Raw genomic sequence first — 27990 nt, forward strand, 5'->3', positions numbered from 1 at the left:
AGAAGAATTCCTCCAAAGAAGCTTTGAAATTGTTTTAATCACAGGTAGGAACATTTTTTTAATCCAGAACATATTTCTGCTAAATTTACAACCTGATGCACCTTCAATCATCCACTTGTAAATCTATGTTGGAATTCACAATAAGTTGGGTTTGTGATTAACAACTTTTAAGGAAAACTTTATTTTCCCCATTCTTTATTCAGTGTAAAGGCACATCTCCTTCTAGCCCTGAGCTGGGTATTAGGTAGGTTTACCTATCTGCGTCACATGATGATCCAATAAAAGATTTTTCCATCTGAGAGAGACCTTATTTTGGGAGGCCTAGGAATACTAATTTTAAATTAACCAAGCTTGTTAATAACTTTCTGAGTTCTCATTTTCAATTACATTTTCATATGTAATTCTTTCATTCTTTATTATTTTCTTATTATTCTTTTGGGTATGTCTTTGGTATGTTTATGCAGCATTTGAAAATGTTTCATAGGGATGTTAGCCCATAATGTAATGGAGATGATAGAAAAGGGAAAAAGGATTGGATACATGAAGGCAAAACTTTGCGACTCTAAAAGTATATAATAACGCAGGTTAAATTATATGATAAAATGAAAAAAACAGACTTTCAGTAAACCATAGGATTACTTCCTTGTTACACAGATCATATGAAATTAACACAATTTAACTACTTGGGAAGAAAACAGCAAAATGTAGCAAATGATAAATAATTACTATAATTTTTATTTATCAGGTTAGCAAAAGTTAATAAGTATAATAATATACATTGTTGGCAAAGTTATATGAAGACAGGTATTCCATTTGCCTTCAGAGGGAATACAAATGCTCTAATAATTTGGAAGCAGATTTGCAAAATATATTAGTAATTAAATTAAATCTACCTCTTGCCTCAGCAACCCCTTTTCTAGGAATTTTATCTGCATTCCAGAAATATACACCAGACACATGCAATAGAATGTTTCCCATAGCATTGTTGACATCAGAAATCGGAAACTATTTACATTTAAAACAATAGAGTGTGTTAAAAATAAAATACAATATAGTCTTTGTAGTCATTCTATGACATGAGATGATCTGCATAAGCCAATATGAAAAAACTCAAGATGTATCATTATTTAAAAAATAAATTACTGAACCAAAAATGCAGTATAATCATAACTGTATAATAAAAATATAAAATAATGCATAAAAAGTTATAAAATAAATTATAGAAATTCAAAGATATTGTAAAAGTTGGATGGTAAATATGTATCAATGATGCTTACTTCTGAGGATTTCATGGGGTGGAGTAGGAGATAATACAAATTTACCTTTAAATTTGTATTGTAATTTTGCCAAACTTAAACACATTTCATACAAATTTACCTTTAAATTTGTTGTAATATATGTACATTAGTTTCCCACTTACAAGTATTACTTTACTTTTTAAAATTTATAAATATATTTTAATTTCCAAATACCTTTGACTCTTGTTTCATTGACCATTAAGTGATTTTGACTTGAAAACAAATGCTGCATTTTAAAGATGAAGTCTTGGTGAAACATTTATATATAAATTAACATATTACCTCTGAAGCTCCTGAATTTGGGAGTCATATTCTATACAGTCAAAAAAGAATGATTCTGATTACACACTCAATATAACTATTATGGTCTAATAAATTTCAAAGTCAATACTAAATACTAGGTTGAGAAAGATGAATACTAGTACCTTCATGTTTCTCTAATTTTCTTCTAAGTCCTATGCATCTTCTGAACATGCCATGGCTCACAGTGGTCAACATGTCATGCTTTCTTGGATTTTAAAAGAAGTTTGCTACTCTAAGGTAATGCTGATATATTTTAAATTTCTCCTGGTTTAATAAAACTCTTCTCTTTGTGGATGACCCGGGTAATCAGCAATTTTGCCAACTTAAACACATTTCATTGTTAAGAATTTAAAGAGTCCCTCCCTGATCCTTTTAGTTTTAACGCCATATATAATTGGATTCATCATGGGTGGAATAAGAAGATATATATTGGCTACAAAAATGTGGATACGTGGAGCAATGTGATGGCCAAACCTGTGGGTGAGAAAGGAAAAAAAGGCTGGTGTATAAAACACCAAGATGACCCATACATGAGAGACACAGGTGCTTAAAGTCTTAAGGCGGGCAGCCTTGGATGGGAGACTGAAGACGGTGAGAAGGATAAGGACATAGGAACAGATAATCAGTATGAAGTCCAAGTCCCCTGTCAGGAAGGCCACAATTAGGCTGTAGGTTCTACGAATCTTGGTCTCAGCACAAGCCAGCTTTATCAGGGCCATGAATTCACAGTAGGTATGGGAGATGACATTAGTTCTGCAGTAGGAAAGCCACCTCAGTAAGAAAGGATGTGGACTGAGGAGTACAGCTCCTCTGGAAACAGTGGCCAATCCAAAGCCCAAAATCACTGCAGGTGTCAGGATAGTGGAATGCCTTAAGGGATGGCAGATGGCCACATAGCGGTCAAAAGCCATGGCCAATATAAATCCAGATTCCATAGTAGACAGAGAATGAATGAGGTACATTTGAGTGAGGCAGGTTTCAAAATAGATCTCTCTATCATTGAACCAGAAGAGGCTGAGTATCTTGGGAAGTGTGGAAGAAGTGAGCATCAAATCAGTCACAGACAGCATGCATAAAAAGAGGTACATAGGTTCATGTAGTTTTGGATCTGTCTTGATTATTAATAAAAGGGCAACATTTGCCATCAGTGACATCAGGTAGACAAGGCAGAAAGGGATGGATATCCAGATGTGGAAAGTCTCCAACCCTGGAATGCCAAGCAACAGGAAGATGGCAGGTTGAAGACCAGTCCAGTTGGAAGCCAGCATCATGCAAATAACAGATATTCTATAATTCTGCCCAAATTCAAAAATCACAAATATGTGAATCCCAAAGGTGCCACATTATTTATGGGTCAGAAGAGGTATTCACAACCAAATAACATAGCATCAGCTATTGAATAATTATCTTTCTAATACCCTCTTTCAGTGCATCAAATTCACGAGGCTGCACTTTTTTCATATAAGAAAAGTTAATACATAAGTATCCTGAAATGGTAACAAAATTTTACATATTTAAGTAAAGTCCCTTTTGTTTTTCAGAAAGTTTTGCTCCTCAGTTGAATGGATACATTTAGATGCATTTTAGAATATTCTACAGGAAGTAGTTAGCACATTTATGAATATGTAGATATAATTTTCAACCATCTGAGCAAGTAAAAGATCTAAAAGCAAATCTTCATGGATAAGGTTGGCCATGTGTGTATTTAACCGCTCTTGCTCCTTCTCAATGATAGAACTTATAGATACGATGTGAAAACTTGGGAAATAACTAACAAACAGCCGAGCCAATTAACTGAAAGAACACCATGAAGAAAGGTGGGAGCATATTGGAATGTGAAACAGAGATAAAGAAAAAGCCATTATTTACCTGAAGTCAACTAAACTGAATGACAAGAAATCACCAATTCTACAAAATGCAATCAAATGGAGTCTCTAAATTTTGAAAACAGGAATATACAGGTTATTAGAGATTTGTGCTATTCTATAATGGTTAAACAGAATCTTTCAAAAGGGGCATAATAAATTTATCAAAGACAAACATTATATTAAGTCTGAGTTTTGCTTCCCATACAAACATTCGTATGCAAATCGTGGCTTAGAAAGATCAGGTGATCAAAAATGTACCTTTGAATGTGTGAAGAGATCATCTGGAAAGACATCCTAACAAAACTAGATTTGAAATTATGAATCATTTTGTGTTCAAATTTCAGTGTATAATGAGCTTAGGTCTTATGAAGCATCCTTATTGTGCAAATAATCTAGGTATACTGAAAAAAATAAAGTTTTGACCATTGTGTGCCAAGATTTAACTTGGGGTCTTGCTTACATGGCAATGGTTATGCACAAAATGTTAATTTTATTTTGAGCATTTAGCTACTACCTTTCTACATTTACTTTTTGTACAATCAAGAGATTGAACCAACTTTCAGGCAATGACAAGGATTGAGCTTTCATTACTAAGCATTTGAACTAGAGTCTCTATCCATACCACCTAAAGCACAATACTCCTGCCTATAAGCTGGTTTTCCTACCTTTGTTAATGATCCTTTACTGCCCATCGTGAGCTTCATCTGAAGGTTGACTATAACTGCAACAGGTCCCCTCGCACTTCTTGTCCTGGGAGACCAGAGGTCTGCAAGGAAATTCCTGTGTACAGTCTCTCATGAGGATATAAACATTCTAATCTCTAACAGTCTCTCCAGTACACTTTGGTCTCTTGAATGGGTTCAGTCTGTTTGGCACTGTGCCACCTGAGCTCTGTGCTTAGAAAGCAAGATGAGATGGCCTCTGTACTCCAGGCATCTTATAATAAGTGATTCATTTCATCCATTGGGCTTAAGTATTTGAAAGTGCAATGGAGTAATTGCTTCTTTACAAGGAATGTTAAGAGAGGTGGCTCCTATTCTTGAAGCCCCTGATACGTCCTTGTGTGATTGGTGGTGGGGGGGGGGTGTCATTAATCCCATGTATAGGTGCATTATAACTTGTGATTTGGTTGGGATGTTATGCCAAACTTAGGTTTGTTTTCCTTCTGATATGTACCTCCACACTCTCCTCTTCTATGTATTGCAGAAAGGAAGGACTTTGCAGACTATGTTTCCGGATCACAGATTACTTGACTTCCTTCTGGGTTTAATTAATGGAAGTCTCTAGCAGAATAAGGAAGAGAAAAAGAAAATCATTCTCCCCCTTGCTCTCTCTCTCTCTCTCTATCTAACTATCTATCTATCACTCTCTCTCTCTATCTCTATCTCTCTCCAGCTACATCTTCTCCATGGCTCCAGATTCTGCCAAAGTGGACTTACATGGTCCAAGCTACCACTGGGTGACTCACATCTCTGATATTTGATGAAACTCCTTGCAACTCTCTCTGTTTTACTGTCATAAGTTGGCATGGTTTCCTGCTGTTTCACATCTCTGGGTGGCTTCACTGTCAAAAATTTGGCTCCCCAATAATTCTATATCTTGAATAAATAATTAATTGCGTTGAAGACCCCATGTAGTAAATATTAAAGTCAGTTTCCTAGTTAGATTCTGATTTACACAGTTGCCTTTCAGAATAAGGATTTGAAAATATGACCATATATTCTCATTTTCAAGGTTGGAAAGGGAAAAAAAAAAAAAAAGAGAGCACCAGCAAAATGCCCTTTAGTCACATTCTGTCCCAATGCTAAAACATGACAGGTCATATTGATAATCTAGGCCAATCCACATATACAGATAAACATTATAGATAGATATTAGTTGAAGTAATTTTTATTAACATATAAATATATATTAATCAAGAGTATAACCAAACTATCTCCAAGAGTCAGGGTAGTATTCTTTTCATTGATACTGAGCTGTATGATAAAAATGAAGAATATTGGAAAGAGTGTTACAGCAAACTATGGCAGTAAGAAGTATTTCACATAGAAAATTTAGCATGTCTGGTAGTATTTAAGCGACATCACACACAATCTGTTGGCCCACAGCATTCTAACTTAAGCAAACTTCTGTAGTTCACATAATCAAGCAAGGGAATTTGGAAGCCCTGCATAGTAAAAATAAAAAAAGGTGTTGAAGCCCAGTGTTTACAGGAACATACATCTGGTGCTAAAGGATTAGAGTTATTTAAGTTCTCTTCTTGCAGATTCTTTCCAAAAAAGAGAAAATATTTATCTAGTGAAGATTGAAGAATAAAATTAAGGGGTTACACAATTTAAAATGAATATATTGGATGCATATTGTAAATGGTTACATGGATTAATAAATGTATGTATCAGTAGAAGAAATGAAAGGATGTGACTGCCTTCTTATCTCTATTTGATCTCACTACAATGACATAATTGTATCTTCCACAGAACTTTAATTTTGTTATCAACATGTACCATACTATTAAGCTGAAGATCAGTAGAAAAAATGCTTGTTTTGAGATGTATATAAATAACAAAATCATAAAATATCATGGAGTTTAAATTCATCATAAGATATGATGACATATCTTAAAGCATTGTTAACAAAGCAAAGGACAGGTAACATAGGAAGTCATAGTTCTAAAGAAAGGATAAAAACAATGAATGTTTATTGAGTGTCTTCTTTCTGCCATTACACTGATGTTTTCAAATATCTTATTTAATTCTCAGACAACAATATGAGGTAGATATGATTATTATTCATTTTTATACATCAGAAATCAAATAACCATAAATTTTTCCAAGGGAAGATTACTGAATTTGAGCACAGATAGTCTAATCAAAAGGCCAGATCCTAAGACAATAAACTATGGACCTACCAAGAAAAATGTCATGGAGGCTAAATTTCTACAAAATGCAAAATGCTTTTGGTTTAGGCAATCAGGAAGAGGAATGACTTATCAAAAGAAACAAAGTATAACCCTTCCAGTTAAATAATACTGTCTATTGGTGAAAACATAAAATTTAAAGACAAAAAAAGCAGGATAAAAAGTAAAAAAGAAGGTGAACAAAAGAAAATGGAAGGAGAAAGATTAATTAATTAATGGCTCACTAGGCAGGTATCTAACATTTTTTGGAGGAAGAAGATAAAATTGGCATAAATAAAACTATATAATATTTAATCTTAACTTTGGGTAAATCAAGAAGCAGAAATTGTGAATAAGTTCATGAAATAAGACACCAGCTTCTCCCATTGCACAAAACATGCATTGTCCCATTTGTATACTTTCAAGAGAGAAAAGGAAAGAGCCTTCCTGTGAGTGATGTTAAGTGTCTTCTATCATGATTAGCATGAGGGTTTCTCAAGCTACATATTTGTTCAAACTTAACAAACTATACATAAACGTCTTCATTTTACTATATTAAACTTAAACAAAATACACACACACACACACACACACACACACACATATATATGTATACAGACACACATGTATCAGTGTAATAGCCAAAAAGCTGTTGGAATAAAACTTGAATCATTGACATCCGACTGACAGAGATGAGCCACTTCAACAACAGGAATTTAATGGATCACAGTTTTGAGACTAGGAGAAGTCAAAGCTCCAGGTGTCAGCAAGGTGATGTTTTCCACCAAATTCTGTCACATTCTGGTTCTGACTCGCTGGCAATCCTTGGGGTTCCTTCGTCTTCATCTGTGCCTCTATCACATGGATGTGTCCTCTTCTGGTTTCTCTTGATTTCTGGTTTCAGTGACTTTAGGATTCCTACTTCTTCTGCGGCTTTCTTCATCCATGTCTGAATTTCTTCTTATATGGGACTCCAAAAACCTGAATTAAATCCCAACCTCATTCTGCTAGATCACACCTTAACTAAAATGACATTTTCAAGAGATGTGTTTATAATGTGTAAACTTCCACAGAAATGTGGATCATTACCAAGAAAATGTATAAATTTTGGTACATAATTCAACCCAGCACACAGAGGCAGAGCTTTCAGAAATCCTGATTTAATAAATATGTATACCTGAGCACTTTGGAAGTTATAGCTGAATTATTAGTACTATAAAAACACATAAAAAAACACAATGTTGTTGTTCATAACAACATTATGAACGCAATTAACAGCACTGAATGATATATATGAATGTGTTTAAACGGGGGAAAATTTAGGTTGTGTAAATATTACTCTAATAAAAATTCAAAACAACCGAAAAAAAAAAAAAACACATTTAATTCCTTTCACAGTGGCTTCTTAAGGTGAAATGCTTTCTCCAGTCTGGCTCTGGTTGATCTTCCCTGACCCCATACAAGTGAATATATGTAAATATATAAACATATATACATAAATATATATGCATATACCTAAATATATGTGCACATACATAGAAAGAGATTCAGATAAACATTTATAAGCTTATAAATAAACTATTTTTTCACTACTGCTGCATTCTGTCTTTACTCTTTGCTCAAGAGGTATGTGGGGATATTTTTGTAATAAAATTCCCTATACGTTGAGGACATATGTCCACAATCCAGTGGACAGCTGCAGTGGGAAAGGAATTTAACTCAGTTTTGAGAAAGCTGATTAGGTTATGTGGTTGACCAGGAAGAGAACATTCTGACCTTCTGACCTTTCAAGCAGTGCCTGAGTTTTGCCATAGCTTCAATTCCAGTTCCAAAATATTTTTAATGATCCAATTAAATAAGCTGGGTGGGAAATTGTAGAAACAATTCCAGCATTTTAAGTTTCCCTTTATTCTTCCTTACCTTATGCAATTGCCCCCTGAATGAGTTCACTTATAATTGACAATCCTCCCTCCCTGCCCACCTACTTATATGTTGAAGACACTAAAACAGACCTTATCTGAGACCTTATTTCCACAGGACTTAAACACTTTATTTTCCTGCATGAATCTCAAAGCTGCCATACCAAAATAAATCTCACTAATATACCCCTCATGATAGCTCCTGATCCTGAGTTTTTTATGTCAAGAGACTAATGGCAAATGCCTCTAGTTCTCCAAAACAGAAAACATCACACATCTTGTTGAATGATGGACTTCATAGCTGTAACTGCAGAGATGCTAATCTTTGTGTACTGAATTGCAGGTGTGAGTTTCCAGGACAAGTAAGCCAGGAGAGGGAATATACATAGCACAATCGTCAAAGACCCATTTGGCAGATGGCTTCTTCCACTGAAAGAAATAGCTCACAGATCTTAGATTATATTCCAAAACCAATATGAGAAATGGATAATTAAGTTAACTAGTGACAAATGAAGAAAAGGAATTAAAGATGGAGTCTAGTTTTTGATATCAAGGCCATAAAAAGAGGCTAGTTTGACTTAAAAAGATTTGGGGTCATCTGTCTTGATACTGAGTTCCCTGTCACTTAGTCAATGGGGGAGACTCAAAGTATAGAGCAGCTTGATAATTTGATAACTTTTACTACTGGTTATGAAAATAAATTCATGCCCTCAGTGTCAGTGAGTAGAATCCAGAATGTTGCCCTTCTTTATCAAATAAACCCCACATCTATTAAAATTGCTCTAAAAACTTGAGAGCTCCTAACACCAACATTGGAGCATTCACATTAATTTATGTTTTTGTTTTGTCATCTTTATGTAATCTAGATACATATTACATGATAATTAGTAAGGCTAAAATATGACTCAATTAAAAAACAGAGCAGCATTTGCCACCTGTTCAATAAAATCCCAATTACATATGTGCATCCAGCAAACTTCAAAGAGCCTAGTCTATATTATTAAACATTTGTTCTTCAAACAATTCTAGTTTTTATCTACTTGGTAGCCTTTTCCTTCATCTCTTTCTATACACTTTCTGTTTGTAAAGAGAAGATATACTAAATGAAAAAACTGAAGCTATGAGTTAAGTTATAATTCAGATATATAGATCTATGATAAATTACTGAATTTTCAAGTGGTAATGAAATTCAACAATGGGGAGTGAGAGAAGATATTTTTCCTTATAACCCATCTCTTGTATTTTCATTTATTTTATTTATCTAATTAAATTCAGACAACCTTAACTCTTAATAGCCCTAAGAACATGTTCTCGTATTTTCTTAGTCCTAACTCCATATACAATGGGGTTAAGGAAAGGAGGCACCAAAAGATACATATTCGCAATAAAAATATGAATGTGTGCAGGCACATTTTTCCCAAAACGGTGGGTGAAAATGGAAAAACCAGCTGTGGAGTAGAAAACAAGAATGACACAGACATGGGAGGTACATGTGCCCAAAGCCTTAAAGCTAGCTTCTCGGGATGGCAGGTGGAATACAGAGCGGAGAATGAAAGTATAGGATACAGCAATAAGAACAGCATCACATGAACCAATGATGGAAGCCATACTGAGGCTATAACGCTTTGTGGCCCCTGTGTCCCTACATGCGAGCTTTACCACAGCCATGAACTCACAGTAAGTATGGGCAATGATTCGTGTGCTACAGTAGGGAAGCTGTCTGAGCAGAATGGGATGCGGAGAAAAGAAGACCACACCCCGAACCACCACAATTATACCCATTATGCTGATGCAAGTGTGGGTTAGAATGGTAGCATGGCGGAGGGGATAACATATGGCCACATAGCGATCAATGGCCATGGCCAGGAAGAAGCCTGATTCCATGGCAGTAAAGCTGTGAATGAAGAACATTTGGGCCAGGCAAGCATCAAAGGCAATGTCGTGGGCTCCAAGCCAGAAAAGACACAGCATGCGGGGCAGTGTAGACGTGGAGAGGACCAGGTCAGTGACTGACAGCATGCACAGAAAGAGGAACATGGGCTCGTGGAGGCTGCGCTCTGCCCTCACCACAGCCAGGATGGTCACGTTCCCCACCACAGCCACCACGTACATGGAGCAGAAGGGAATCCCGATCCAGACATGCAGGTGCTCCAGACCTGGGATGCCCATCAGAGAGAAGGTGGCAGGAGAGGGTCGGGAAGTGTTGAGAGGTGGCATCATGCTTATCCCTTTTCTTTGTGTTGGTAATTCTGAAGGTAAAGTTGCTAGGTCAATATGCGCAAATCAGATGCTGAAAAACATGGAGATCTTATTCAGGAGATCCTTTTCTTTCTTTTGTCATAAACAATTCAAATTCTTAATTACTTTTAGTTTTTCCAGGCAAAATTAATAAAATAAAAAAACAATAATTCAAATTATTTTTACTATATCAGTTATCTTGTCTATCCATTGCTGAAAATGGTCTGTCTATAGTCCTTCTTGTGCATAATTCAATAAATATTTATTGAGCAGTTACTGTGAAACAGACCATATGTCATGAAATTGTGATACAGAAATGGATAGATCAGATTTTCTTCTCAGGAAGTTATACTCAACCAGAAAAATTAAGACATCATGATATAAGTAATAGTGAGCTTTGTATTGTGTGGTGAGAGCATCACATTTAACCTGATATCTGAATGATGGCATTTAAAATGTTTGGAGCCTGAGAAATACTTTCTTTGCAATTAAAATATGAATGTGTGCAGGCACATTTTTCCCAAAATGGTGGGTGAAAATGGAAAAACCAGCTGTGGAGTAGAAAACAAGAATGACACAGACATGGGAGGTACATGTGGCCAAAGCCTTAAAGCTATGAAGAAAAATTGCTACGAAGAAATAACAACTACGAACAGAGAGGATTAGTGTTCCTGAAAGTTAGTAAGCACGGGATAAAGGCATAGGAGATGTGGTCAATTTCACCAACTTAACAGCTTTATTATGACTTCACTTTCTTTTTCTGCCTGTATAGAAAAAATTCCATTATATGAAAAAATATCCAGAATATATCTTAAATCTTCCCTGTTACATTTCCTTCAAGCAGGATTTCTTCACAAACACCTAATTTTGCATCAATTACATGGATGCAAAATCTGCTGTAGATAATAATCCTAAATCTTGCTATATATATTTTTTATCTAAATCTTATTGCAAGCCCTTCATAATGTCATTTATTTCATAGTATTTTCCTTTCTGCTCTTACCCAAATGGTAGCTATAGGAAAGATCTATTCCTAATATACACACTGTTTTACAGTAAGTGCCCAATCCAGTGTTAAATATGAGAGGTGCACAGTAAATAGAGAAATCATGAATATGTTTCCACTAGTAAGTTGACACTTAAGTAGAATATCCTTCAGATTCCTCAAGGTAAATGATGCCCAAAATCCTTCTCCAGGGGTTCTCCCCCAACCCCAGCCAAAATCTTCAGAAAGTGATTTAGGGGGCTATATGTCACTCAACCTCATTTGCTGGATCAAATCTGCAGGGGAAAACCCCTGAATAAGGTGGATTGTCTCCAGGTGGGGGGAGCAGGGGAGAGAAAATGGTAGCCATTTTTACGTTGCTTTGTATAGTATTTATTGATTCAGGAAACAAACACAAAATTCTGAATAAAATTACTTGGAAACTGCCAAAAAAAAAAAAAAGACTCCCTAGAATACGGGAGTCTTGTCCATAAAACCATGGATTTGAACTTCCCTCGTTTTTTATTTTTCTCATCCAGTGATAATCAAACAGTATTTTGGATGGAGAAAGGCTTTTGGAGTAATTTCCCTTTAAATCTCCGTCAGTATCTATTTTTTTGAATAGGCAGGCACCCATTGGGTGTCTCTGGCATGGCAGGTGGCAGGCGAGAACTTTGCCTGCTGAGCCACCATTGGCCCACCCAGTCAGTATTTATGTTAAGTGAGTGAGTTTTCAGTTACTGGAAGTACTCTGACAGAGGCCTGTGAAAGGACCCTTGCTTTAGGTAGAAGATTGCACAGCCCACACTCTAAATGGCTTTGGGAATAAAATAAATGTTCTCTCTCTCCTCATTTAAGAAGAAGAAACTAAAATCAAAGCAAATAAGACTTTGGGCAAAGAATTCTTTTACTGGTCTGAATGTAATAAGAGTGTGAGGTGTGTGGGTGTTCCTGCTTCTGAACGTGATGTTTGAAGTCCTGGTAGTGGTTTTTCAAATGTAATTAATGTATTTTCTACCTTCCAACTCTAATTTGCTAAGCTGAATATGCCAATATTATAACAAGCAAAGTTTTTGACGTTTTTTTTTTCCTATTCTTTATTTAACTCTATTATACATGCTTTAAAGAGGCATGTACTATCTGTTCTTCTGAATGAACAGATATGTTTTTCAGGATAATATATTTCTTAATTTTAACACCAATTTCTTATATACAGTATTTCAGATTTAGATCATTTCACTATGCAGATATGCTTTATTGCACTTCTTGATTAGTTTATCCCGACACTCACATTCTGACATATACAAACAGATCATTTACTGTTTTTGTAAACTGATTTAATGACATCAGAGATATCAATTGCTCTTTAAAGCAATTTCTTGCATACCTTATCACATATCCAATAGAGAGTAGAGGCTTCATGGAAGACAAGCCTGGATTAAGAAAGAGAAGAGGCAAGGGATGGGAGTGCTAAAGAAGAGAAAGCCTCTTATTTACGAGAAGGCATTTGATTGCAGAGAAACTTTCCATTACTACTGTTTTGCTTTCCCCTTTCATCTGACAGTGCAGAGGATCTTGAGTAGTGCTGATAGAACTTCTTAAGGAGAATCTGTTCTCCTTATTGTCAAACTAATCTTTATGAATATAATGTGCATCCATAAGAATTTCTATTTAGTTATCCATATGTATGCTTGCCACTAAATATAAACACACTTAAAATCTTCAAATATAATTGATGAGGAAATATTTTATAGGTTTCTACATAGGTAAATGACTTTCTCCTAGTGAAAAAGCAGGACTGATATTTCCCCATGATTTAGCTTTTAAGACAGATATTAAACAGGGGTAAAGTAGAGAAGATTGGAGAATGAGTTCCACAGAGATGATAGCAGGGTTCAAATTAAGCTTAGAGTATCAAGAAAGCCTTCTTAAGTGGCACTTAGACTGGAATCTAAAGAATATGTGCCTTTGGGCCATGGTATTTGTATATCTGTGTTTCTATCTATCATCTTCAAATTGAAAGGAAAATAGCATAAAGAATATTCCAATGGAAGAATGAATGAAAATCTAGTATTACTGGGACAAAAGAGATTCCTGTGATGTAAGATACTATAGATAAACAAGGGTCCCCACACATACACCAGTAATCACACAACCCACAGGGAGTTTTAAAAACCAGAGTCTAGACGGTAGCTATCATACATTAGCTACTCAAGTAAATAAACGTTGGATGCATACATACAATGCAGAATATTGCAAGAGCAGAATTGATAAATATTGATAGCAACAGATATATACACTCTGAAAATGCCAACCTGTATATGAGTCATGAGCTCAGGAGGTATCCATATTACTGCTTCTTCCATGCATTTATAAAATCTGAAATATGATAAAAAAAACTCTCTTCTTGGAGATACATTTAAAAGTTTGTTTGTTTTTTTTGCCTTATAAAATCTAGCTTTTCCATTATTCTAGCCATGGTGAATGAAAAAATTTTACTCCTTGTATTTAACTGTTGCATCTCCTCCTTGAATCTAGGTCATTTGGAAATTAAAAAGATGATCTGTAGAGCTTTTAAACCCTGATCAGTGAGGTTAGCCTCTTTTTCTCCATCCCTTCACTTTCTTAACAACACTAATAATCAATGCCTGAAATTGATTCAGAGCCGAAAAGTAACTGAAACATGTTTTTACTTGTAGGAGCTTTGGCGTAATAATCTCCTAGGATAAGTGGGAGTAACATATGTCCAAACAGGTCCCTGTGGAATCACTGGGAGAAAAGGGAGTGTTTTGTATAATTGTTGATGATTTACAAAGTACAAAATTTCAGGGCCAATGATTCTCCTGTGCATTTCTTCTGATTGTACTTGCAGCTGTAGCCACCTTTCAGTAGTTTGATACAATTTAAATTGTATACAACTTAACAGACCAGTCATAAAGGGTACTGAAAATAGAACATTTTTTAAAAATTAATTGCAACTTGAAACAAATAGTAGAGTTCAGTCATTAATATTAAACTTGACCCGGAATTAAGGGAAAAGTGGGACAGATGACTAATATAGATTAGACAGGAGTTCGCTGAATATGTGAGGATGATCCATTTGCTCATTCAACAAACATATTTTGAGTATCTTCTCTGTTCTAGTTTCAAGAATGAACATGGAAAGCATGGCTATCAAAATATTCTTTAAAAATTTCCCAAAAGTATAATTTTTATACCATAAAATTCACCAGTATTAAGTGAAAATTCAATTATTTTTACTTTCTTTTTTACAGAGAATTGCAAACAAACATTAATTTCAAAGCATTTTCATCATCACCAAAGATAACCTTTTGTCCATTAAAAGACATTGTTAATTTTTCACAATTATCACACTATGAAACATGACATCTGTGTTAGTTTGAAAGCTGCCAGAATGCAATATACCAGAACTGAATGGCTTTTAGACGAGGAATTTAATAAGCTGCAGGTTTACACTTCTAAGCCTATGAAACTGTCCAAACTAAGGTATCCAGGAAAAGATTCCTTAACTCAAAGAAGGTCAATGGGTGAGGAACACTTCTGTCAGCTGGGTAGTCATGTGGTGGCATCTGCTGGTCCCTGGCTCCTGGGCTTCATTGCCTTCAGCCTCTGTTCCTGTGGGGTTCCTCACTTTTCTTCTCCAGAGCTGGCTTTCATCTCTTGGCTTCCCTTGACTCTCTCCAGGTTCTGGCTTGCTTAACATCTCATGGAGATGTCTGCTGGGCTCCAGACATCTCCAAATGTCTCTGTCTCTGTTTTCTAAGTGTCGGCATCTGTGTCAGCTCTGCTTTGAATTTCCTATCAACTCTGTCATTTATCAAAAATGTTTCCTATTTTAAAGGATTCCAGTAAACTAATCAAACCTACCTGGGATGGGTGGAGTCAATTATCCATCTAATCAAAAGATCACACCCACAATTGGGCATGTCTCATCTCCGTGGAGACAATTTTATCAAAATTTCTGCTACAATATTGAAATAGGACTAAAAGAAATGGTGACTCCCATAAGATTGGGTCAGGATTAAAACATGACTTTTCTGGGGTACATAATAGATTCAAACTGACCCAGCATCTAACCCTTCATCGCAGCATTTGGTCTGGGTCCCTGTCACAATCGCCTAATATGATGACTGGAACATTTCAGGTGCTCAAAAAATATATGGCAGATGAATAAATCCATTAATTTATGAATATCAATAGATTTGAGTTTTAAGGAGATTATAATAATATATTACAATTTGAGATAAATCCACCTAATCAATGTGGATTTGAAATTTTCCATGCAAGTTGCTCCATCACCTGTAAAATCCAGACATTTTGTTGGAGAGAGCAAGGTCTTTGCAGTACTTCACTTTTGACATTAGTCAAAATTTTTCATTCATTAAGTGGATTTCTCATAATTCAATGTATTGAATTTTTTTTTTACCTTGGTTGCTTGTGTTTTTGCTATCATATCTAAGAAGCTATTGCCTAAGTCTACGCAATATAATGTATTTCTATGTTTCCCCCCATAGTTTCATAGTGTTAGCTTTTTACATTAGGTTTTTAGCCTTTTCTGAGTTGATTTTGTAGGTGATATGAGGAAGGAGTCTAAATTCATTCTTTGTCATGTGAATATCCTTTTGTCCTAGCACTGTTGTTGAAAAGACTGTTCCTTCTCTAGTGAATGCGACATGGTTGTTAAAAATTGCTTGACCAAGGATATAAAATTTTTTAAAGACTCTTAATTATATTCTATATCTATATATTTGTCATTTTGATAGTGCCACACAGTCTTTATTATTGTAAGTCTGTAGTAAGTTTTGAAATCAGGAAGTATGGATTGTTCCACAATTTTTTCTTTTTCAAAATTGTTTTGGCTGTGTGAGTAAATATAAATCCAAGTGATTCAGACAGAAATCTTATACCCTGTATGCATTAATTTCCCATTCCCCTGCTCCATAAGCTGGTAACTTTTCCTCTACTTTCTGTCTCTAAAGGTCTGCACATTCTCCAGTATTTTCTTTATGGTAGTATACATGTCATAGATTTAATATCCTATTCAATGACCATTTCATTTGGTTTAAAACCAACTTAACTTCAATAGCATACACCAACTATGTGTGTGATTTTTCTACAACCCTCCATACCCCCCCTTACATAGTTCTTGTTGCAAATTACATATTTATACATATGAGTCAAAACCGTTGATTTAGTATTACTTTCTATGTACATGATTTTAGCTCTGGTAGAAAGCAAAAAGTGAAGTTATGCACCAAAAGTACAATAGTGTTTGCACTTATATTCACTCATGGAGTTACTTTTACTGGAGATCTAGATTTTTATGTAGCGTAGATAGGAATATCCTTTCCTTTCAAACTGTAGAACTCCCTTTAGCATCTCTTGTAGACTGATTTAGTGGTGACAAGCTGCTTTAGCTTTTGTCTCTCTGAGAATGTCTTATTTTCTTGCTCACTTATGGCAAAGTTTTTTTTTTTTTGCTGGATACACAATTATTTGTCACTGTTTTCCCTTTAGAACTTTAAATATGTCATCGCACTGCTTTCTTGCTTCCATGAGAGATTGGCATTTAATTTTATTGAGGTTCCCTTGAACATGGCATGTTACTTTCCTCTAGTGGCTTTCAGAAATATCTTTCTATCTTTGGCATTCAGCAGTTTGATTAAATTATGTTGCAGTATGGGTCCATTTGCATTTATCCAATAGAGAGCAATGGATGCATAGAAAAAAAGAAAGCCAGACAATGACATGGGAAAAAGGGAGAAATGTCATGCCTTATAAGCAATTTGTGAGGAAAGTGAAAGGGAAGAGGAAAGAAATAAATGAAGACAACTCAGAGTATATGAAATTATTTTATTCATCTCACAACAAAACACATTGATTGGGTATGTGTCCTAGGCTGGAAAAATGATTCTGATGTTGGACAGTGTAAGGGCAAAACATCAACAACAACAACACATTAAACAATTAAGAACACAAGTCTCACTGTTGAATGTAAGCGATTTCTTCCCCCTTCCTATTTCATAGTATTTACTTTAGAAAACATGTCATTTTAAGTTCTTTGTCTTTTCGAAATGATATCAAGGAGGATATCACCTTTTTCCCCTCGTTTTCTGGAAAGAGATTAGCTTGACATCCAGAGGGCTCCTGGATACAAGTTGCAAACCTAACTTCAATCATAAAGATGAGAAATATCTTAAAAATATTTCAATAATGAGCTGTAACCACTTAGGCACAGATAAATGGAAATGGTGAGTTCTTTGTCCGTCCTTACCATTTCTTTGCAAATTTCCTACAATGTATTATATTCCAGTTTAATTCTTACTGAAAAATATTATTTTTCTTTCACATCCACCTTTGTGAAGGAACTTCTAGGAAAGGAGATTTTGTTTTCAATTATATTTTCCCAACAACAGTGACTGACACAAAACACTAATACGCTGGACATAAATCCAGCAATGATGGCCTCACAAGAGATCAGATGATGAGTGTGATAAGCTAATCCACACTCAGAGAAAAAACATTTACACATGGAAATCACCTCGGTGCTCTCGTCATCATGATTTAAAACTCAGTTACCTAGGAGACCGCTGGAAGAGGGCATTCTGGGAGCTTCATATTACCATCACTGAATTACTGGCAAATGAGTGAAATACTAAGACTACGGTGATCAGAAAAGTAGCTAGCATTTTAAATATTGCCAGATTGTTGAGAGGAATAATTCATTGTAGTAAATATTCTATAAAACTCTTCTTTTGGAGATTTTGTGTAGATTAATAGAATAATATAGATGAGCATTGTTACTGAAAATCTAGTGCTATTTGCTATCGTGAGAAAGAAGACGGTGAAGATCACATTTCTTAATGAACTCAGGAAGCATAGAGAAAGTTCACCCTGAAAAAGTTAGTATTTAAATCACATTCAAAACTGAAAGTAACTACAGAGTTCCAGGAAGATGGCAGAATAGGATCAGTCAGTTCACCCATGCTCCAAGAAACAGCTAGAGAAGTGACAGTAAAATGCCTGGAATAGTGATTCCAGGGTGTGAGTGACCTGGGAGGATCGTCTACGCCACAGAGGGAGGCCCTGGCTGCAAAAGCAAAAGAAGTGAGCTGTAGAGAACCGAAGACCATCCATAGCGCAGACAGCCTAATGCGCCCTTTCCAAACCGAAGCCCGAGCCCTCAGCAGTGCACTGACGCAGAGACTGGGACTACGAAGTAAGTCAAACCCCTTCCTTGAGAGTGCTACACCCACGCACGCCGTTCCTGCCTTGCGACCCGCAACACCCCCATGCCCCAAGAACATGAAATCTGCCACCTGCTCCCCCACAGGGCTCCAAGCACCCCTGCCTCCACACCCCAACCTGTGCATTCCCGCCACACACCCCTGCCCGGTGCACTGGTGCACTACTGTCCCAGCACCACCCACTTCATTGGCACAAGTGCACATTCTTAAGTGCCCCTCCCAAGACCCCCAAACCTGTGACCATCCCTCATCCCTCACCTTCCCTTCCTTGCCCCCTCCAGACACTCACCTGTGCATCCTGGCCACACCCACCCACAGCCCAAAAGTCGGTAACTCTTCCTGGCATCTTCCCCCTAACACCAGCACCAAGCTCTGCGCAGGGGCATGTGAGCATCTGACCCTCACAGGCCCACCTAAACACCCACGTCCTGCCCACCTCCGCACCCAGGCATCAGTTCCCTGCTGCCTGGACCCTTGCACCCCTCACCCTGGCCCCACACATACATGCACCTCTACCCCACCACACCCCCAGCTCTGGGCAATACCCGCCCCCAGCACCGCCCCTGAGTTCTGTGCACATGCACACTACTGCCCTGCCCCTAGCCACGTTCTATCCTACTTTACAGACACCCCAGAATCCATGCAGCACACTTTATTACCCTGAGCACGTGCACATCCTTGCTAGCCGCTTAGCACAAGCACCCCACTTCCCCATCTCGCACATGCTAAAATGTGCATCTATTCCACACAGCCTCCACCCTGTGCACAGGTGCACCACTGCCCACCCCCCTACATCTGTGCCAGTGCCCCACGTAGCCTGAAATACCCACCCTTAACCATGCACTGCAACCCCTGTGACCTGCACACCTGCATACAAGTGCATTCACATCCCAGCCCCACCCCCACCCCCCGATTTCCCTCCCATGAGCAAGGATGCACTGGCGCTCTGCCTTCTCTGCTCTCAGACCTCTGTGTCACATGCCACACATGCTGATACAAACAACCACCACACGCCACATGGCCACACATATCCTCCCTGTGCACCAGGCCCATGCAACCACAAAGCCCTCACATCTGCCTCCACCTGTGCCCTAACACTGTGTCCTCCATGCTGCACTCTGCTTCTGCACTCCAAGGCCTGCTGGAGCTGCACCTTGTCCCATGGCTCCAGCGCTGCACCTCCACAATACTGTGCCCCACAGCCCATGCTCAACGGCACCAGTGTAGCATCTCCAACCCAAGCCTCCACTTGTGCCACAACCCGTTATAGCTCTGTCTTGCCTTGCCCAATGCCCCATGTCTTATTCCACAGCCATGCCCCAAATGCTAAATTTTAGACTACTGAAAGAAAGCAACTTCCAAAGTAACCCTATCAAGATATTTACATGCATCAAAGTCAACAAAAGATCACAAATCATATGAGGATGCAGGCAAATATAGCTCAGCCTAATGACCAAATTAAAACACCAGAGGAGATAGAAACCTTTGATAACTGTTCAGAGGGGTTCATATAATTCTACTAAATAAAATCAGTGGGTTGGCTAAGGGTATAAGGGAGATCAAGAAGACACTAGAAAAGCATAAAGAAGAATTTGAAATAATAAACAGAAAAATAGCAGATATCAAAGAGATTAAAGATGCTATAGAATAAATAAAAAATATATACTGGAGACACACAACAGCAGATTTGAAGAGGTAGAAGTAAGAAAAAGTGAACTAGAGAACAGGACAACTGATTTTGAGCACACAAAATAGCAAATGACATTACTGCAGTCAGCCTTGAAGTCTCACAGCTGTAGAGAAGCATCCAGACCTTCAGTGGCACCCAGACATTCCTCGGTGATTCTTCAAGAATTCAAGCTCTAGAGGGTTAAGACCCAAAACAGCAATTCCAGCCCCTGAACCATGTACAAATATGGGGAATCATGGACTAAACACTCACTTTGATCTTTGTTGGGAATTAACCATGCCTCTGCAAGACAGAGTCATATTCTAACCACCAGTCCATGGGTGTGGACTCATTTTAAACACAATCTTCTAGGATCCTATCAGGATGAGGCAAAATAGGATCACATAGGTTTTGATAAAGTCTTCCGACTCTTAAAAGTGCTTCTAAGAATAGGAAACTTGGACATTAAAGTAGGAAGCCAGAAGAGACAGAATGAGCAACTCACCAAGTGACTGGAGGCAGAAGAAAGTAAGTCCCTCAGGACAAATTTAGTTACATTTTAACCTTCCCTAATTCTTCCCCTGAACTTGGCTTCTTATATGTCAATAACCACTAAGTAATAGGTGAACAGTGCCTGCACCGTTTCCCCCAGCTCAGCAGCTTAGTCAGTTACTTTGCTTTCATACCTGAAATTATGTCTATCCCATAGCAGTGTCCTCCTCTGTGACTGTAGATAATATTCCTCACTCTATAATAAATCCTCATTGATGCTATACACAAAGTCAGTTGCTTCAGGCACATAGTTAACATTATTCTTTTCCTTGTACTGTTTCAATAGAACTTGAATTTTCACCAAGTTAGAATTTTCTTTCCCTGATTCCATTCATCTACTGTTTCACTAAGCCAGTCACAATGCTAGACCAGTCTGTGAGTATGCTCAATGCTGGAAGTGTTATAGAAATTATTGTATTTCTAAATTTCTTTATGAAATGCAGCTTTTTTGAAAGTAAACTCTATGTGTAGATTGTAAAGAATTAGGTTACTTAGAATCCTGGTGGGGAAATCCTCCTAAATAAATGTTTAGCTCAAATTCTGCTTGTAAATTGCAACTTCTGTTAAGTTTTCAAACAGAGGCAACATAGAGGATGGCCAGAAAGTCCTAGGTCAGTTTCATCACCTAGCAAGAACAGACACACTATTATAAATGATGCTACGTTCTTATGAGGATTTTATCTAAGCAGGAATTCTGTGTTCTCAGTTATTACAATATTTTTGTCTTATGTAGCTGCATACCTACACTGAAACATAGCTCGAGATCCTCAGGTATTCAAAACTGTTCTTCAAACTCATAGAATCTAGAAACTAGAATACGGGTTACTAAGGCTGGGTTGCAGGTAAAAACTGGAGAATTAATGTTCATTTGGTATAGAATTTATATAGGGGTAATAGAAAAGTTTGATAGTAGATGGTGATGATGGTAACACAACATTGAGAATGTAATCAACACCACTGAATTACACACACACACACACACACACACACATATTCCTTTGGTTCATTTACCCTAGTTGATACTAGAAAATTTTTGTGATACATTTTAGAAACTTACTTGACCACAGTTATGGTAGGAAAAAAAGACAAAATACATGCAAAATGTTTTATTAATAAACATTTTTTTGAACAGTTTTTTTTTTAATACATGGGTAGGCACTGGGGATCAAACCCAGGTCCCCAGCATGACAGGGGAGAATTCTGCCACTGCGCCACCACTGAACTGCCCCCCAATTTTTAATTTATTAAAATTAACATTCTATAATTGTAACATGTCCTAAATTATTGAACATCACATTTTGACCAAAAACATAATGCCTACATCTAGGAGTGAAAGGAAAAAAGAAAAAAAAAAGAGAAGGCTTTACAGCTTAAAATTGGATGCAATTACTAATGTCCTATGTCAAAGAACGATATTATGTTAAATTTGTGGTCAGAATACTAAACTCACATTGGAAATATTTTTTAAAGTCCTTTGAAAGTAATAACCTTGAGATCTTGGGCTAACTATTCTGATATTAGAATCATATAAGTAGTCATTTTTATTGTCAGTGAGGGGAGTGCAAATTAGTGCCATGGGACAAAGAAGAAAATGATGAATTCTCAAATTGGTTCAGGCAATATCTTGCCACTATGGAGATACAAAAGCTAACTATGAAGTGAAACTTTAAAGTGCTACAATGGTTTCTAAGAATTGCACTAGTAGTAGCAATAGTAGTAGTTGTAGCTACAGCAATTGTAACTGCAGGGATATATTATTTATAAAGAGAAATAGTACAACATTTTAAAATTTTAGCTGTGAATCCAGCCATTTGCCACAAAGTTGATGAAATGACTGTCTTCCATTTTTCTAGTTTAAGAATTTTCCATTTCTCAGATTTTCCTTCCCCACACCTGATCCATCACTCTCTAAAAGTGGTTCTTGCCTTGAGATTTGCTGGTTCTAATCCTTGGAGACAATTTCTCATTAGGTACCTAAATGCTTTCAAAGAGTCTTCTGCAGTGGCTACATTTCTCTTGCCAAAAGAGGGCTGGGTCGCAATATTGTAATGACATCTCTAGAGTTCAGGTCTGTAGCATCACCCTGGCATAAGCTTGGATGCCAAGAAAAGCCAAGAAAAGCAAAAGCTAAAGACAGATGTTGAATGAAGCTTACTTATTACTACCTTTCCAAAATCCAAAAAGGTATTAAAAGACTGACTTAAAAGAGCAAATCCATCCATTGTCCTTACATTCCAGTCTGCTATCTGGGTGAGTTTCATCCCCATGGATTGGGTGAGTTTCATCCCCATGGATTGGGACCTGTGTATGGTTGAGATTCTTTAATTGTAGTATAGTTTAAGTAGAAGTGGTAAGAACAGAAAATCAAAAGATCTTAGTGACAAATTGTTCTTTGGTGTGACACCTACTTTCTTTTTTGTATCCTGTATGGCAGGGTCACATTTCATTCTTTTTCCACGTAAGTATCCCATTATTGCAGCACCATTTGTTGAATTTTTTTTTCCTTTGTTGTTTGTTTGTTTGGGAAGTGCATGGGCTGAGAATCAAAATCAGGTTTCCCACATGGCAGGCAAGAATTCTACCACTGAACTACCCTTTCACCCTGACACCTACTTTCTTTTTAACAAGTATTCTTTATCAACAAAATGAAAGATGAATTAGATTCATATTATTTAGTGATAAAGGAGATTAGGAGATAATCTAATACTTAATTGCCTGACCTGAGAAGGAAACCTGAATGTACCCATTCCAGTTAATGAGTGACAGGATAAGGTGAGAAAAAAGTTTTCAGGCTCTTTTTCCCATTTTTATCAAACAATGTAATTCTAATATTGCTGGTTTGTAAAAAATGAGAAGAGATACTTTGCAGTTTGAGAAGTTCTGTGTGTGTGTGTGTGTGCTTGCGTATGTGTGTGTTTGTGTAGTGTGAGCAGGAGGGCTTGGAAGGCAGAGTGAGCAGGTCACTGCTTTTAATAGTTTTGGTAACTGACTCATTGCAGTGGATACCACAGCTCCAATCCCATTCTCTGAAATCCAATCTTCTTTATGTTGCAGGCATTAAACAACATATTTTTCTCTGTTTCGCACACTTTCTTGTCTCCACTCAAGATCTCCTCCTGTTCCTTCTTCTCTTCTACTTGCAGACCAGGAATGATAGTTTTCTGATCCAAGTATCACAGAAAACAATGTTGCATAAAATATATGCTTTTCCTGTCCTGGAGATTTTTTTTTAACTTAAAATCTTTTAGCAAATTGGTGTTCCCATTCATGCTTTTCAATCTGCCCACTACCCCTTAAAGCCAGACATAATTATTTCTCAGTTGAAGAGACAAAATTAACTTCAAACAGCAAAATTTATGATTCCAACAAGGTCTGTACATGGTTGGAGAGTACTTTTCTATTGTGAATGGTAGCTATTTGTTCCTTCTCAAATGGATGCACAGTTTTGCAGATCTGACAGAGGGAAGTCGGCTCCAGAAAATGCATCTTTTCATGGAGTTTTTAATAAGCTCTTCAGAAAGCTTCATCATTTCTATGCTTTTCATTTATATTAAATACATAGTTTCCTCCACAGCTTGTGCCAAGTTCTTCATAATTAACCCTATTTAGTACTCCCAATAATCCAATGAGGTAAGTGATATTATTGTTCCTGCTTTTCAGCTGAGTGAGTTTAAGAAACTTGGGCAAAATTCCACATGAGGTAAATAGATAGAGCCAGCATTAGAATACACATATGTTTCTAAATCTATATTCTATTATTTTATCTACTATACTACTTTAAAAAAAGTAACCTGATCAATGCATCATGGATGTATTATTATGAGAATGGAGATAACATTTATTTTAATCTTTAGATTTTTAGGAAGCATAGGTAATTATCTAGGATCTACTGATATTTGCAGTTACTTTAGATTCTGGTTTTGACAACTTGTGCTGTTTTAGAAAGATATATTCACATTTTTCAGCAATCAGTTCTGCAAATTTCAGCACTTCCCCAATCCTTATTATCTATGCATATCAAAGGAAATTTTTGTTACAAATTTTTAATTTCTATAAACTATATTTTTTCTACTGTCTTGGTCATAGTCTTCTAATGCTTGTGGTTACTTAGCTCATATTACAAGTTCTCCCACTCTCCATCAATAACTAAAATATTTTAAATTTTACTACACTGTGGTTAGTTATAACCTGTTATGATGAGGTTCAGTGTCAACTTGGCCAGGTGATGGTGCCCGGTTGTCAGTCAAGCAAGCACTGGCTTAGACCAATCCTACAACGCTTTTTATTTCATGGCTGCTTAATAAAATTACATCTATAGCTGATTACATTTGTAGTTATCTAAGAGGTGTGCTTTCTGCAATGAGCGATGTTCAATCTAATCAGTTGAAGTCTTTAAAGGAGAAGTCAGAAGAGAAAATCTATCCTCTTTATCTAACCAGTATCTGTTGTGGAACTGATCAAAAACATTCATCAGAGTTGCCGAGTTTGCACCATTCCCTATAGAATCTGCACTCGTGCATCTCCACAGTTGCATGAGATGCTTTCATAAAATGTCATATTTACAGATGTTTCCTATTGCTTCCTATTTTACTCTTTTATGACTGAATCCAGGAAGAATGGGACTGGGAGAAGCTGTCACTACCTGAAGATTTTGAGCTTTGAGATAATTAAGGACTTAACTAAGATAAGTCCTCATAGGACTGAGGATCTCTACCATGGTCTCAAGTGTCACAGGAAAACATCACATACTATAAAATCGACCAGAAGTTTGGAAATGGATGTGGGCAGGAGAGTTAACATTGCCATCTGAGAATACTGAGAAGATTGGCAAGATCATTGCTCTTAGAATCATAGTTTCTATTTCTATAAAGTCTAATGATAAGCACTGAACCACTTTCCTTTTCCATAAAGGCACATATTGACTTTGAAAAAAAAATACAATACAAAAGCTCTATTCTGATAGAATCCTAAAATGATGTCCAAAGATTCATGTTCATGTCACATTTCCATCCATGTTGTTTGTACTCTGATATGAATGATAAGAAGGGTGTCCTTCTACTTTCACATCCGTGTTTTCTCTCTGAGTAGGTATCAGAATCTGTGGTGAGGAAAGAATTCATCAATCACCATGGGGCTCACCAACATGTCATATACGGTTCCCAGGACAGTTATCCTGATGGGAATCCCTGGACTAGAGCATATACAGTTTTGGATTGGGTTTCCCTTCTTTTGCATGTGCCTGGTGGCTCTGCTGGGGAACATCTTCTTGCTAATTGTAATCCCTGTAGAACATAGCCTACACCAACCCATGTACATCTTCCTGGCAGTGCTCGCAGCCACTGACCTAGGTCTTTGTGTAGCCATTGCTCCCAAGATGTTGGCCATCTTCTGGTTTGGCCTTTGTTCCATGGCTTTTGATGTCTGCCTTGTCCAGCTCTTCTTCATCCATGCCTTGCAGGGCATGGAATCTGGCATTTTGTTGGTCATGGCTTTTGACCGCTATATTGCTATATGTGATCCTTTAAGGTACACAGTCATCCTCACACCTTCTGTTCTGGTATGGATGGTGATAGTGGTGGCAATACGGGCAACAGTGCTTGTTGGTGTTCTACCCATTCTACTCAAACGCCTGCAACTTTTCCACTCTGTGGTTATTGTCCATTCTTACTGTGAGCACATGGCTGTGGTCAAGCTGGCTGCAGAAGACGTCCATGTTAACAAATCATATGGTCTTTTTGTGGCTTTTGCAATCCTAGGTTTTGACGTGATATGTGTCATTACCTCCTACATCCTGATATTCCAGGCTGTCTTTCATCTTCCCCAAAAGGAAGCACGGCTCAAAGCATTCAACACTTGTACAGCTCATATTTTTGTTTTCCTTGAATTTTATATCCTTGCCTTTTTTTCCTTCTTCAGTCATCGTTTTGGCCATGTGTTGCCCTATGCCCACATCCTCTTGTCTACCATCTATCTGCTTGTGCCTCCTGCCCTTAACCCCATTGTCTATGGTGTGAAGACCAAGGAGATCCGCAAGCGGGTAATTCAGATTTTAACTCTGAAGATTGGTATCCAGCACTGATCCAACACAGTATATCACAGGAAAAAATATACTTACCTGTCTAAAATATTTGGATCACAAGTGACCACTTTGTTGGGATTTTTCACATGATATCCCCTCTAGAATTTAAATTTCAAAGCTAAAGCAGTAAGAACATGATATACACTTAGGTTAAAAAGTATAGCCGTACCTCATAAATCCCATTTTCCTTCCAACCATTCCTTCTTTTCTTCCTCCTTTCATTTTTTATTCCTTATTTCCTTCTATCTTTCCTATATTTTCCTTCTGTCTTTGTTCACAACTTTATTGTATCATCCACTTTATCAAGAGATAGTTTATAATTTGGATACACAGCAGTGAAAAAAAGGCACATCTCATGAGGTCAAAGGGTCATATTCTAGAAATGTTACAAAAAATACCAGCAAATGTAATTTAATGTTATTTAGGCAATGATAAGATACAAACAAGGTATACAATTTCACATGAGTAGCAATTAATATAGATATAAAAATGACAGAAGATGTCTTAGAAGAAATCATGGCAAATATGAGATTTGATTTCAGAGGTTGAAATTTTAGTCACCATAATTTCAATTCAATTTTTCAAAACACTATGACCAGAACTTGTATTAATGTGTAAAGGTGTGTGGTATTAAACTTTAGAATGTCAATTATTTTCTTCAGTGAGACAATTTTTCATTGAATTCTCTACATCAAGTCAATAATAACAAGAAAAGTTTAATGTATAGTCATGAAAGGAGAAAAGTCCTTGAATCCCAAAGCCAGAGACTATTGAATACAAGAGAGTCCTGTTGCCCAAGATGCACATTTTTGTGAAAACGGTAGGTCAGAGTCCTCTGATGCAGTAGGAATGTTCTGCATTGCACCCATGGTCTCACAGAGGACCCATCTGAGCAGATGTTTGAGAACGTGACTT

General features: G+C 37.0%; 3 protein-coding genes across 3 annotated transcripts; 1 reads left to right on the forward strand and 2 right to left on the reverse strand.

The window, feature by feature from the left end:
* Window positions 1-1924: 1924 nt before the first annotated feature.
* LOC143643535 (olfactory receptor 52K2-like) lies at window positions 1925-2869 on the reverse strand. The gene has a single exon (XM_077112153.1). The coding sequence runs from the start codon at window positions 2867-2869 to the stop codon at window positions 1925-1927; it is 945 nt and encodes a 314-aa protein (XP_076968268.1).
* Window positions 2870-9565: 6696 nt separating this feature from the next.
* On the reverse strand, window positions 9566-10501 carry LOC143643537 (olfactory receptor 52M1-like). The gene has a single exon (XM_077112154.1). It carries the CDS (start codon window positions 10499-10501, stop codon window positions 9566-9568), a length of 936 nt encoding a protein of 311 aa, XP_076968269.1.
* A 15623-nt stretch (window positions 10502-26124) lies between these two features.
* Window positions 26125-27075, forward strand: LOC143645161 (olfactory receptor 52A1-like). Its single transcript, XM_077114735.1, has one exon. The coding sequence runs from the start codon at window positions 26125-26127 to the stop codon at window positions 27073-27075; it is 951 nt and encodes a 316-aa protein (XP_076970850.1).
* Window positions 27076-27990: the final 915 nt, after the last annotated feature.

Source organism: Tamandua tetradactyla, chromosome 8, assembly GCF_023851605.1.
Source record: "Tamandua tetradactyla isolate mTamTet1 chromosome 8, mTamTet1.pri, whole genome shotgun sequence".
In the NCBI taxonomy this organism is placed as follows: domain Eukaryota; kingdom Metazoa; phylum Chordata; class Mammalia; order Pilosa; family Myrmecophagidae; genus Tamandua; species Tamandua tetradactyla.

Bases quoted from the DNA above. Each gene is read 5' to 3' on its own strand.
- LOC143643535 (XM_077112153.1), bottom strand. From the start codon at position 2,869: ATGCTGGCTTCCAACTGGACTGGTCTTCAACCTGCCATCTTCCTGTTG.
- LOC143643537 (XM_077112154.1), bottom strand. From the start codon at position 10,501: ATGCCACCTCTCAACACTTCCCGACCCTCTCCTGCCACCTTCTCTCTG.
- LOC143645161 (XM_077114735.1), top strand. From the start codon at position 26,125: ATGGGGCTCACCAACATGTCATATACGGTTCCCAGGACAGTTATCCTG.